Source organism: Thunnus albacares, chromosome 10, assembly GCF_914725855.1.
Source record: "Thunnus albacares chromosome 10, fThuAlb1.1, whole genome shotgun sequence".
Taxonomy (NCBI): domain Eukaryota; kingdom Metazoa; phylum Chordata; class Actinopteri; order Scombriformes; family Scombridae; genus Thunnus; species Thunnus albacares.
Window position 1 is genome coordinate 28318321 of NC_058115.1, and position 13832 is coordinate 28332152.

Genomic DNA, 13832 nt, shown 5'->3' on the forward strand with positions numbered 1-13832 from the left:
TGCGTCAGCTCCTGCTTCAGCCCCCATTGTCAAAAAAAAAAAAAAAAAAAAAAAAAAAAGAAAGTATGCCTTCAGCTTGCAGTTCAAACGTAGCTGAGGACGACGGCGACAGGAATTCTCTCAGAGGTCCTTTAGTTTATCCAGTATAAATAACATGACAGATGCGTTAGCACAATGACATCAACCCAGAAGAATCCAAGAGTCAGGAAATATTCAGTCATCCTGAAATACAAAAATAAAACATCTTTGACTTTTTTTTTTTTTTGTTCTTTTAGTCTGTATTTCTTTTACAGAAATAAAGTCTTTAAGGTGATTCTTTTAAGACAAGAAGCTTGAGATTTTCATTTAGCGTCCCCCCCCCCCTCCCCCTCCCCCACCCCCCACCCCCCTCTCTCGAGGAAAATTAGTGCTGTCCCATTGGTCCCATCAGTTCCTCTTGGGGTTGGGTTTTAATCGGCGAGCCCTTCGTGTCCGCTTAGTCACTGTGGTGAATCGAAACTCCTCCAGTGGGTCCACCTTGCCCTTCGGGTGGCGCTTCATGAAATGGACTTCCTGTTGCCTCTGCGTGGTCCGCGAGCCTTTCTTGGGCCGCCCCTTTCGGTTGAAGCCGAGGTACCATCCTTTGTACTTAGCCGACACTAGAGCTGTGTAGTTGTTCTCCAGGAATTCCTCGACAAAAACGCACTCCTGCTTCCTTCCATCGGGCTGAAAGGGGGAACAAATAGGGCATTAATTAATCATTAACATAGCTGCGTGGCATTTTTTTTTTCAACTCACAATCTGGCTTATTTCCATTGCATAAGTGCATTCTGCTGCACCATGGTTTCAATTGTCCAGTTTGGTGTAAAATGAGAGTAAAGTCTGAAACACAGGTTGAAAAGAAAACTTGGTTTAAATGGAAGTTTTCACTCATTAGACTTAAGGTCAACAAAACTGAGGTTAAATGTAGACGTGTTCACCTGTCCGCTGCCTTCACGCCTTTATTTCTACTGCGCTATTGTAACATGAAAATACATATTGTTCAGTAGTGATTTTTGCAATCTTTTAATAGTTGGAGAAAACATTTACCTCATTGTTTGAGCTCAGAGTGTATTATCAGTTGTATATTAAGTTAGTGAGCTACATTCATGAAAAGTCATAGGGCCTCATCTGATGTGGATTTCTTTTTTTTTGCTAGTGAGATATTAAAGTTACTTAAATATACAAATGAGGGAAATAAATAGTTCAACATTTGGGGAAATACAGTTATTCACTTTCTTGCCAACAGCTAGATGAGAAGATCATAACCACTCTCATTTTTGTGCGATAAAGACTGTATGTAGCCGGAGCTCGTAACAGTAGGAAACAACTAGCCTGGCTCTGTCTGTAGGTAATAAGATACGCTTATAAGCTTCTTTAAAGTTCACTAAATAATCAGTTATATGCATCTCATGCCCTCTCACCTGTGCCCACCCATCTATGCCATGTCTCACCCTCCATTTGACAAAATTAATTTTCTAATAAAAAGAGAAAGATTGTTTTTTTTTTTTGCATTTGTGCTTACATTTGAGATTATGCTGATAAAACCTGTTTGGATGCAGCCTAATTTAAGAGGAAGACTGTCAACCATCAAATCTCGCACATAACCGTGAGATTAAGGGTGAACCACGAGGTTAAAGGTTAAACTCGCCGCTCAAAACAGGAAAAAGTAGTTTGTACAGTCGGCATTAGAGATATAAATAAGTACATAAAACTTTGAATTATCTCTTTTACTATTTTTCAAAAGTGTCCAGAAATAACAGTGTTTCCTTGATGGATTACTAAACCCCTGGATGGATTATAAGAAGAAGTGACAGCTCGTTGTAACGGCTGAAAGGCGCGCTGCAGGACAGTTTTTAAAGTAAGTCGCTACATACATCTGTTACAGAGATATTATTAAAAGTATGAAGTGAGTGCTTTTGCGCTCGTGGACGACCGATGCGAAACCCTGAGGGTTAATACGAGGGGTTCTCTTGTCACATAGTGGTATTGGCATTTTTACCCTGTAAAAGTATATGTTTCCAACCATGTTTAAAGTCCAGTCCCCCTGTAAAAACTGAATACCCACCCTGTTCAGTTTGTTCTGGCTACAGGACTGCTCTTAACCAAAGGAAAATTTTCCAGTGTCATGCAAACACAGTTTAAAGATTGCACGTCATTGACAAAAGATTTCATAGGAACTATTTCTCAGGCAGAGGATAGTTCCAGTGAAATCTGTAGCAGCCGGACAACACGTCTCCAGAGACACATTTCACAAATATAAAACTATATTTAAAATCAACATTACTGCGTAGCAATAGGAGTAAATCTGGGATATGCTGTTTTTGTGATGTGGGTGACACGGCCTTTTAAAAATCTTGACGCCAGCACCGGGGAGTTTAACTGATTCCGTTTACATTTCTGTGATTTATACTAAAACATATTCTTCATCATTAATAAAATAATTAAACAACTCTCCGGTGGTTTTAAGGAGGAAGTCAAAGATTTGTTTTTGAAATGAACAAGGCCCCTGCAACTAAAACTCAAAATGCATTCTCTAATAGATGAGCACGATGAGAGAGTGAAAACGTGTGTGAATTACGGCAGCCCCCTCCGACGCTGACAGCATGAGTTATTAATGCAACAAAATCACACGTGCGCCTGAAATATTAACTTCTTTTCCATATTGAAGCAGTCGTCCGCAGAGTCACATGCAGTCATCCCGCGCTTGTGGCCACCTGGTGCGACTAAGTGATATAATTGCAATGGCATTCCTCCTAAGTGACCATTAGTCTCTCAATGCATTGTCGTGATTGCAGTCCGTAATTGACTGATCGAGTGTCAAAGGAGTAGGCCGATTACGTAATGGAAGAATGGCTGTGAGTTATCAAAGGGGTTTTGTTAGGGTGTACAAAAACAGCAGGAGAAAGCAGATCTGATGCTGTGTTCAATGTAGCCTGGATTAAGAGTTCCCTTTAAAAAAAACATCCACTCTGATATTAGAGATTGGCTATTTAATCTTGTCAGCAAAAAAAAAAAAAAAAAAAAATCGGAGCTTTTTCTAAAGGATCAGTTGTCTTAATAATTTAAAACCAAAAGATACTCACCCTTCCGACTATTTTGCCCTTGTCGTTCATGCAAATATAATGGTCGCTCTCTTTTCCTTTTATTCGAATGTGGCTCCCGAAAGTTTCTGTCTCGACGACAAGAAGAGCTGGAACATAAAAAAAAAAAAAAAGTAAGACTCAGTTAGGGTCATGTGTATGTTTTTGCAATATATGTAGGATGTATTTAAGGATACTCATACATTTAAACAAATACAGTATGCTTTTCTCATTTATTGGTGGACTTTTTCAGGGCTCCTGTACGTTTTCCAATAAAGTTCAACATTTTGGGAACTTCTGAAGTTTGTCAATACTTGAAAATCATCTAATTTAATTTCCAGTCCCAAACCCTGCAGAATAAAGAATCCTTTTTCAGGGCACTGAACTTTGCAAAGAAAACGCTGAGCAACAGGTAGTGAGAAAGATAAGTAGGCCTACTTTGTACACCAAAACATTTAAATCATTTATTTTAGGATTATTAAGGGGATACTTGAGTTAATCCCTAACATAAATTGTGTCAGAGTTTAAATTCCCTGTAATCTCTGGCATCAAGGATTGCAGGAAATAACTGATTCAATAACTAAAAATAAAAAAAACCTGACAAATCCTGTAAGATCCATCCATAACCTGTAATTTTGGGGCTATATAAATACATTGTCTTGACTGCACATACTGCAAACATTGCCTGAGCATCATTGCCTTTGTGAATGTGGAAAAAGTATGATGTTTTAGCCTGTTTTCTGACAAAAAAAAAAATCAACACAGTGAGATGAATTTTGGGTCTCCAGAGCAAATCATTCACTAAAAGGGTTTATAAAGTGTGATATCACTTTAACGTTCTTTATATAACACCATACATGCACCAAAACAACAATGCCACCGTCACTTAAACCTGACACAGCAGTAATCTACTCTCAAGACGCATCCTGGCGGCTCTTTTATTTTTCCGACCCCCCCCCCCACCCCCACCCTCCACCCCTCCCTCCCCCTCTCCTCCCATCCCAAATGTTAACCCCTGCGAGGTCACCTTTGTCTCGGCTCGCCCCTCGACCAGCAAAGAGATCTGCCAAACATTTGTGGAGCGGTTATGTGCCCCTCAGGATTAGGTTTCAAGTTCCCTTTAGTCTGTGCTCACTCAATCAAAAAGTTAAGATGATCCATTTGTTTAACACACAGGGCCATTCAGTAGCGCTCAAGGGAGCAGAGGAAGAATAGGCGAAGGGGATGGGACGGGTTCAGGGCAAAAGTCCCTCCCCTCCAACACCCCCCCCCCCCCCCCCCCCCCCCTCCCCTCCCCTCCAAACCTCAACCTTGGGAGGAGAGTAGGATGTAGAAAACCTGTTTTAAAGGTGAAACTGGGGGAAGGAAGAAGTTATTCCTGCTCTTGCTTTAGAGAGATAGTTGTTTAATTTGAAGTTAAGAATTTCTGACTTTTCTTAATCACTGGAAAGACCAGTCTGGATTTTTTTTGGGGGGGTGGGTTGGGGGGGGGGGGTTACAAAGACAAACAAGAGTGTTTTGCAAATGAACTGATTGGTGTTTAAAATATATTTTAGCTCTACAAGTCAAATCAGTGTCAGTCATTTGACAGCTTTGGCCTCGTCACTGTGAGCTGGTTTTGCATTGAGGCCCGAAATTCAACCTTATGTATGAAGCTTCAACCCAGAACGGATCAGATAAAACCACGTTTCTCTCCCTGAGTTTTGTCCGTAACCCTGTCCAAACCCTATCTTCGCTCACTCAGGTTAAACCATTGATGGTTTGATCTTTAAAAACGAAGAGTCTGGCAGCTGCGGGCTTCAGAAAACTTAATCAGATCCTTGAATCATGAAACACAAACACTAAGAAGAATCTCGCTGTCATCAATACCACTAACAAGTGGCATTTATTTTACAAAGGAGGGAATGTGGTGCTTTTATTTACAGTGTAAGCACTTAAAACCCATAATCCACATAATCTGCGTCCTTAAACAAATCTGTAAATATAGGAACACTACACTTCAATAATCTCTTTGGAAGCTCTCTTGAGTTCAGGAGTCTTACAGGCTGCTCTGTGCTTACGGTAAAATAATGATGAAGTCTAAAACATGGACAAAAGGTGACTTTAGAGCATCCTGAAGCTAATATCCTTAAGCGGTCACACTATATACAGAACAGAGGTGCTGTTCTGTATATAATTTCTGGGTATTTTCAAGTATCTTTTAAACCAACTTCATGTTTCAGAATCCAAAGGTGACCACAGGTAGCACATAAAAGGGCATATTTTACAATATCCGATCCGTATTTTGACCACTTCCAAGGACTTTTTAAACCTACACTGCACCACACAACTGGAAGTCATGATGCCTGTACAGCTTTGTTTCTTCTCCTTTGGGGCAATGTTCTGCTTCTTGTGCAGGAAACATTGGTCTAAAAATGAACAATGTGGGGCCGCAGACATTTATCGACCTCTGCATTTAGTCACCTGTCAAGAAAGGCTGGAAACTCTTGCTTTAATTCCAGATTGCAGCTTTTATCAGTTTAAAAGCCTTTACGGCAACCCACCATCTGCTCTAGGCGGACAACGGGCATCATTTATGATGGACTGCTCTGGAAAAGGATTGTTCCAGTCTCTTTAAAATAATGAATATGCTACGCTAATACCTAAAAAGAAAGATAACTCTCTCTACTTTAGCTGTACAGATATGCAGCTGAACGTTGCGGTCATAAAGCTCCACACTAAAGCAACATATTTCTTCTGTGGTGGTTTTGTGGCCCTTTCTGTGGAGCTGAAGTGACTGTGAGTGGATTAGAGTACGGAGAATATCTTCCTGAGCTTTATTAGTGAGTGCAAAGGAGTTCACAGGTGCCAGGTACTGCAGCTGGATGGGTAGGAGGAGGAGGAGGGGAAGGAGGAGGAGGAGGAGGAGGAGGAGGAGGAGGAGGAGGAGGAGGAGGGGCGGAGGGTAGAATTGGCAAAGCCTCATGGGAAAAATTGGATCTGCTTCCACTCAAGCTCTAACAAGCAGTGAGGAAACTTCGCCTCGGCGCATCTGTGACTGAACACACTCACTCAGAGGCATTCAAGACCAGCAATTTTAGGGCCGTGAGTCAGCTGTTATGAGCAACATATCTGCAGCAAAGCACAACACAAGTCCGGTTGTTTTATGTTTGTGCCACTGCATCAAAGAGAGCTTCACTGACCATCAATTTACTCATCCTGCTGTATATTTGTTTTGTGAACAGGCCCACAAAGAAAGCAGAGATGTTATGTTTATGAGTGAGAGCAGCACAAAAGCAAATGTATATGAAAAAGTTCAATTCAGCATATAAAACTGAATCTGTAAAAGGTTTTTGTCATATTTATGTTGTTAATATGTTGGCACAGGGTACTTTTACACTGCTTGACTGTACAAAATTGTCCTGGTGGCCCATATCCAACGTTTTTATAGGACAATCTCTATGGCAAAGCATTGTGTAGTCACACAACTTATAGATTTAGTTTTAACTTTCTCTTGAACTCTTTAAGTTCAGCGATAATACACTCATAAGTTTTGACTGTTTTGCACTTCCTGACATTGATAGTCACAGTCTCGTTCCTCGTAAACACCTACATTTTCTGATCAACTGTGTGAGACCTAAGAGAGCTGAGTGATGCCGCAGGGTTTCATGCTACATTACCTTAACAGCTCATAACCCAAAAACTCAAAAGAGAACAGAAAAGAATATTTTGAAAAACAAGCAAACCAACAACTCAGTTTTCATCCATAGTAGGCATTCTGACAAAAAAAAAAAATTCACACCCTTCAAACTAAAATAGGCACAGATTTGCTCTGGATACCCAAAATGCTGCAGTAAACATCCACTGCAAGGTCAGCAATTTCAACATGTTTCCATCCGCCCCAACCAGTACTTGGTGGCTTCCAGAAGTCAGCATCCACTCTTGCGCCAGCCAAACACAGACCTTGGAAAATCACCTCCAAACAATGGGTAGTAAACAGCCTGAGTAGCTGAGGGGGTAAGAAAAAACCTCAAGAAACACCAAATGCCGGCTGGTAGCTGGTGGTGATTTCTCATCTTGTTATAACAGACTGCTATCAGTGTAAGCAGACTAGCTAAAGTGTCAGGTGAGATGCACAGGAATTCTCCCATACCATACTTGCCCCCATCATCTCCGTTGGCGTTGATTTTTTTCCCCAAGATCTGGACATGTTTCCCTGTGGTTCTGCTGTACAGCTGGTAGATCCGGACTTGCTTCCGGCTCAGGTCGTCTGGGTTCCTCGTGTGGTTCTCGATGTAAAACCTGAAATCAGCAGAACTCTGCTGGGATTCCTGCACAGAGTTGTGAGACAGGAGGAAACGGAGTGAGACAGACAGACAGAAGATAAAGAAACATAGAAAGAAAGGAAGACAGTCAGTGAGAGATCGTCACGGCACAGGTGTTGATAGTAATGTGTGCTGTTGCTTTTATGGGCCCTGTGTCAAAAAAATTGTGCTTCAGGGGCTAAAAACTGAGATAACAACCTGGAAATTGCGGCTGTGGCATTTTAGTGTTTCTCTCCTCGCTTTTTAACCTGCAGATTTTATATGCACCACATTTACAAGCTGCTAACTATGCTACACAATGTGTTAATGAAGTCCCAGTTTGAGTAAAAACCTCATAGAACAAGTGCAAAACCTATAGTGCAGCCTTATGCTTCTTTGTGTTGAGACAGCAGTATACTATGTGCCCTGGGCGATATTGAGAAACTCCATTTCCACAAGCAAGCAAGCAAGCAAGCCACTAGCAATTATACACCTGAAGCATCCAGACCTGTTGCACTATCATCAAACAAATATCTGCCTGCAGGCGAAGTAGGGTCCATAAATTAGGAAACGCAGCAGGCGGAAGACAAGACCGAGATGGAAAGAGGCATCTCGTAGCACAAAAACACTCTTGTAGGAGGAATTTTTTGATCAAATTGTACAAACCCGCCTTTCAGAATTCACCTGTCTGATGTTTATGAGTCACCTTAGACCCGGCATAAAAACTGGGAAATTGCGGACTTCGACACAACTGTGAAAAGCAACTGTGTCACCCAACATATGGAACAGCGAGAGGAAACGTATACTTTCAGAAGCCCTGGAATCTCCGTTCACGCCAAGATCCCATTTCCCCAGCTGTATGGTGTGGTAATTGCACAGTAATGGCTTTTTATGTGGCTGTTCTCAGGTGGCTAATTATATACACATTACATACCCCAAAGTCCTTGTTATTCTAACTTCGGCAAATTAATGACATCTAGCAAACATGATGGGAAATTGCGGCCACAGTAGAACAAAAACTTAAACTCATAGAGGAAAACAAACAACTTTTGGCGAAACCCTGTTGGGGCTCTTCTGCACCAGGTGTCATACAAGTTGTGCCCCAATTCAAGCACCTAATCCTTTATAGGATGCAGCCCACAAAGGTGGAAAACTTGAAGTCTGAGTTAGACCTCCATCTTCCCTCCAAATAAGAGAGTTTAGCCTCACAGAAATGAAAACTAATCATGTGTGGGCATCAACTTGTCAGCTCTTAAAAATGTCCAAGTTTATCAAAAGAACACTCAGATTGTGGCCACAAGACTGTGGGAGTCTTTTAAATGGGACTAAACTTGTTGACTCGTTATGACGTATGCAGTCTAGAAATGTGGACCTCGGAGGATCCAGCCCCCGAACAGGGACACAGCTTCTGTATCTTGACATTTAGGAAACACGCCCATAATATTGCTTTTGGCATCAGGCAGTGGAGGAAGTGAGACCATATATCTAAGGCGGGATGTCAAACTGCTTTACCTTCTGATGCAACAGATTTGTGGTGTAAATGTTTACTTCAAGGCATCAAAATGCATTTTAAACCTACAAATAACGGATTCTTGTGATAGCTTCTCTATCAGCCTGATGTGATTTTCACTGGGGGAATAATTTTCTCATGGCCAGTATTTCCCATTTTCTAAATGTCTATTTTTTTCCCCAAATCATAGGTAGTACAGTAATAAACTATGGCTCTATTGTCTGTGTTTTTCCAATAATATCTAGTTCACCACTTTTTTTTTCTCAAGGTCTTTGTCTAAGTACTCCAACATGCAACACAACCTACACAAAAACGACTGCACAGTCAAACACATTGTCCCATTTTTTTTTCACAACATATGGCAACAAAATGAATCAAGACCAGTATTTTCAGGTGCCCTGAAAGGTATTCACTGTCAACCGGTTCCTCAATCCTATAAACTCAACCAGGACCAGGATTCAAGCAAGTGATTTAAAGTTTAACTGCGTGATGACGCACAGTTACAGTACATCAGATCCGGGGTACTTATAAGCTAACAAAACTTATTTCGCTCTACATCTTGAAATTAAATATGTAATTTGAGACTAAGGAATTATAACCACATCCACTGTGCATTTTATTATGCTCTATACGACAAAGTGTGTCTGTCTGGTGGGTGTTTAATAGGAAAAATCCAGCATTTCAAGAGCAGCAATAGTCACAATGGCTGAACAAAGGAGGAAAAAGAGCGTTAACTACAGGACTTTTCATCAAAAGAAAATCAGAGGAAGAAGATTGTCTGCTCAAAATGTATGTCAACAGACCTCTGGGGAATGCTATGCACAAAAATATTAAACCAAAATTTGCCAAAGATTCCTAAAAAATGGGTGCATCCTTTTCAAAAGACAAACATCAGCATCATCTGTTGTCAGCTCTCTCTCTCAAAATGAACCTCAAAGCTGACGAGCAGGAAAAAAAAAAACAAAAAAAAAAAAACACAAAACCTGAACACACAACAAAACGTGGCCTAACTGGGCTGCTGAGGGATTTATCCCAAATCTCCCCATCTCTAAACAAACATAAAGGTGTGTTTGGTAGACAGTTGCATTTCGCGTCAAGGGAAAGGCAAGCCTAAGCACATGGCTGAGGTGAACGCTAGCGACAACACTTTTTATCACGCTGTCTCCTTTCTTCAAAGACACAGCATGAAAACGGATATTGTTGAAACTTCAAAAGTCTGGCGCTCATCTTCACTGAGGAAGCTTAGTTGTCGCATCCATCTAAGATACACCTTGCTATCTGCTTGACACACACACACACACACACACACACACAGACAGGGTCTCTCTCTCTCTCTCTCTACAACACACACACACACACACACTCACACACACACTCACATGTTGGCAGTGCATTCAAAGTGAACTTCCAACTGTGGTTGCTTCTGTTGTTTTTCCTCACAACCACAGCATGACATGTAAAAGCCATTAGCTGTACGTAGCAGCACTGGGAAGCAGAATGGGCCAACAACATGGAGAGGCAACGCTACAAGAGACATTTAAGGACCATTCCCGCATTTTTTTTTTTTTTTTTCTCTCTTGATTTTAGTATGATGTTTAGACTGAAAGCACTCAAAGAGCAACAGTGCATCCTCTTTGTTTGATAAAAGCCTTTATCTATGATCTGACTTTTTCTGAAGCACAACAAACATGCAAATCACATATTTAAACAGTAAAAAAACAGGAAATGTCAGTCACCAGTCTGCATCATGCATCCCCCGGGCCACATTTTGTATTAACTTCATCTTGTCTTACATGTGAGGAGTGGTCAGTCGACACTATAGCTTTGTTTCTGCCAGCTCTGTTGGAATAATCAGAGCACATAGACTTACATAACATTGTAGTTTCTGCTTTTTTGAGGTTTGGGATTTTACTTTATTTTTTTTTTTCTCTTTGGCAAACAAGAATCTTGGACCAGAGAATTTACTCCAGAAGTAAAGCCAGTGATTCCTCGACTGGGACTGGCTGAGCTGACCAACACTAAGTCAGAAAAAGTTTTCAATAAACTGTATTTTATACAGTTTACAAACAAACTTTCCCTCCTATAGAGATTTTTTTTTGTGCCAAAAGGGCAAATGTTAACTCTCTCATCTTGGCAAGATTCAGCACATGACATAAAATATAAAGTTTTGTAATCTATTAAGATATTAAAGTATAATTACATAAAAACTATACATAAAATGTGGCAAACTGCAGGATACTTATATGGAAGAAAAAGCACCCCAGGGGAAAATAAAGAGATTAAACCTAACTCTCTCTCTTTTTGGGGCAATTAATCCTGTTTTTTGTGTGTTTTTTTTTAATATCTCAGATCATAACAGTGAGAAATTAATTCAAAACAACAGCACAAAGCGTAGGCTATTATGATCAAACACGTCATGCCAATAAAGTGATCAGATAGCTTTATGAGAGTGAAAGAGCTGTTCTCTGCATCTTATCTGAAACACAGCGCGCAGTCAATTAGGTGAGTGGATGCCTGCAAATCATTACTGTTCAAAGTGAGACGCGACTAATAAAAAAAAAAAACTGAGGCAACAAGCACCAAACGAGCCCATCTGCTCAAAGAAGAACTTTTAACCACGGGAATGAAAATATTTATTACATTTCTGCTGTAAAATACTGAAACTGCTACTTGAATTCTAGATTTTAAGAACTGGTTTTTATTTTTTATTTATTTATTCATTGTGTGTTTGTTCTGTTCTGTTTTTGGGTTGTTGTTGTTTTTTTTGGCCAGGCTGATAGTTTTGATTAAGATATTTGTAGTTTAGTCCGATTACAAAAGTGACTTAAGACTGGAGTTTCTTCAAAGCCGAATAGCCAATCATATTTATTTATCACTGCAGTGCTGCTATAATTAAAACGCAGGGAGTTATAGAGTCTCTACTAGTGAGTTTGGAGGCTGCATGATACATTTTTGGTGCTTTTCCCGTTTGTTATAACTCTCCTAATATTTCTGTCTCTTCAGTAAATTTATTGAACTTCAAATTATTTTAACCCCTTTATTGTAATATTCCTGTGTGCTTTTATTTTTTCGCTGTGGCACAAGTGAGCCTATTTCTCTGACATCACCCCTAAATAATACTGATTGATGTTAATTTAATAAGTCAGTCCGGTGCTTAATACTACTGTGACCATCCTTAAAACAACCTGTACCCATCATCATCATCATCATCATCACCACAAACACACATACACACACACACACACATAAAATAGAATTTAACGTGGAAGTAAACATACCTGTAGCTGGAAATAGAGTACCAGAAAATGTAAACACCTAAGTGGAGAGAGAGGGAGAGAGAAGGGAGGAGGGGAGTGAATCACACAGGCAATTACATGAAGAATAAACGCAGCCTACCTGGGTGACAGCAATGCGCAAATATGAAGCTTTTGGCGACTTCTATTGGTAAGAATGCATGATTTAATGTGCAAAGGCGAACGGAGATGTGGAACACTTACAGGTATATGAACCTCGAAGGCAGCAGCGACATCTTGGCTTGCAGAAATACACCTGAAATACACCTGCTTCCACAGATTTAGAGCCCCAGGAAAGGTTGGCGAAATCGCCCCCCTCTCTCTCGCTTTCGCTCCCCTGCGCGTCCTTTACGCACACAACTCCGGGGGTAAGTAGGAGATTGAATCCCAGTGTAAGGATAGATCACTGGAGAGCAGCAGAGTCACGGAGTGCAACATTAGGTGCTTCCTTGTTGGGGGGAATTATCCAGAAGGTTTTTTTTTGTTTTTTTGTTTTTTTTTTTGTGTGTGTGTGTCTCAGCTCAGTCTCCTCCGCTCCCCGAAATACCGCAACGTCTCCGTAAATCGGTGCCAAGCGTGGAAAGGATTCAGTACTCGACCTCTCTAAAAAAAAAAAAAAAAATCCCCTCGCTCAAAAAAATATCCTTCGAGTTTTGCGCACCTATAGCCAAGTTGCCCCAAAATCCAATCCTGCTGCTCCAGAGATCACAGACTCCTCAACTCCGTCCGTACCTGCGGGGGATTTCTACACCTTGCATGGGTCATTTTATTCTACCAAGTGCTGCGATGGAAAAAGGAAAAGCGGTGGATATTATAACGCCCTTCCACACACACATACACACACACAAAAAAAAGTCGCTAAAAGTGGACAAACAAACTTATCCAAGCATACAAAAAGTTGTGTTTTTTTCTCAAAGAAGTGGTGTGGAAATCGCAGCGGCAGCAGCAGCGGATCCCTGGAGAGGTTTGGGGGCTGATGATGGCGCAGCAGTGCCTGTCAGTGGTGTTTGTGCGTCTGCGGCTTGAGATTTGGGCACAGAGAGGCTTTTTTGTTGTTGGTGGGTGGAAACATGTCAGCGGTTTGCACCTGATAGGGTAATCCTGGAGAGACCATCAGCTTGGAGAGGGTTTTTTCCTCTCGGTGGGCAAAGCGCTGCGCAGAGAAGATCTTGAACAAGGAGATTAATTGCCTTATTTATTTATTTATTAAAAAATAAAAAAATACGATATATACCTCAAATAAGTTAGGTTAAAGGATTGAATTGTTTTTCAGATATGGATAAAGACAACCTGTTTTATAGAATCATTCCATAACTTTAATCTGATTAAAGTTATTGAATGATATGAACAATTTTTTGTTTATTTATCAGAGTTTAATGCGACCTGAATTAAATGTTCTAATCCAGGTTATGGTCATTTAACTTTATGTTTTAATTCAATGTATGTTTTCAGTTTGAGCTTTTTGTGACCTTATGTACCATTATTGTGAAATTGTGTGATCCAACACATAGTAAATGTGTTGTAGAAGCTACAGAAACTGCTTCTCCCTCTCTGTTATTTGTGCTTTTTAAACTCTTGCTGGTTTGTGGATTGGCCTCGGCTCTCCCAGACAGTATTCAAATGCAGGTTGTTGTCGACCTCGATT

At 40.6% G+C, this 13832-nt stretch overlaps 1 protein-coding gene across 1 annotated transcript; it reads right to left on the bottom strand.

Annotated features, from left to right (window-relative positions):
• Nucleotides 1-396: 396 nt before the first annotated feature.
• Nucleotides 397-13322, bottom strand: fgf24 (fibroblast growth factor 24). The gene is made up of 5 exons (XM_044362818.1): nt 12392-13322; nt 12173-12209; nt 7234-7411; nt 3105-3211; nt 397-705 (listed from the first exon to the last, which is right to left on the bottom strand). The coding sequence occupies exons 1-5, from the start codon at nt 12421-12423 to the stop codon at nt 427-429; spliced, it is 633 nt and encodes a 210-aa protein (XP_044218753.1). The 5' UTR covers nt 12424-13322; the 3' UTR covers nt 397-426.
• Between the last annotated feature and the right edge of the window lie 510 nt (nt 13323-13832).

Excerpts from the sequence above, each read along its gene's own strand:
- fgf24 (XM_044362818.1), bottom strand. The coding sequence starts at position 12,423 with ATGTCGCTGCTGCCTTCGAGGTTCATATACCT. Across the intron at positions 12,210-12,391 it reads CCTTCGAGGTTCATATACCT|GTGTTTACATTTTCTGGTAC; the intron begins GTAAGTGTTCCA and ends CTCTCCACTTAG. Across the intron at positions 7,412-12,172 it reads TACTCTATTTCCAGCTACAG|GAATCCCAGCAGAGTTCTGC; the intron begins GTATGTTTACTT and ends AACTCTGTGCAG.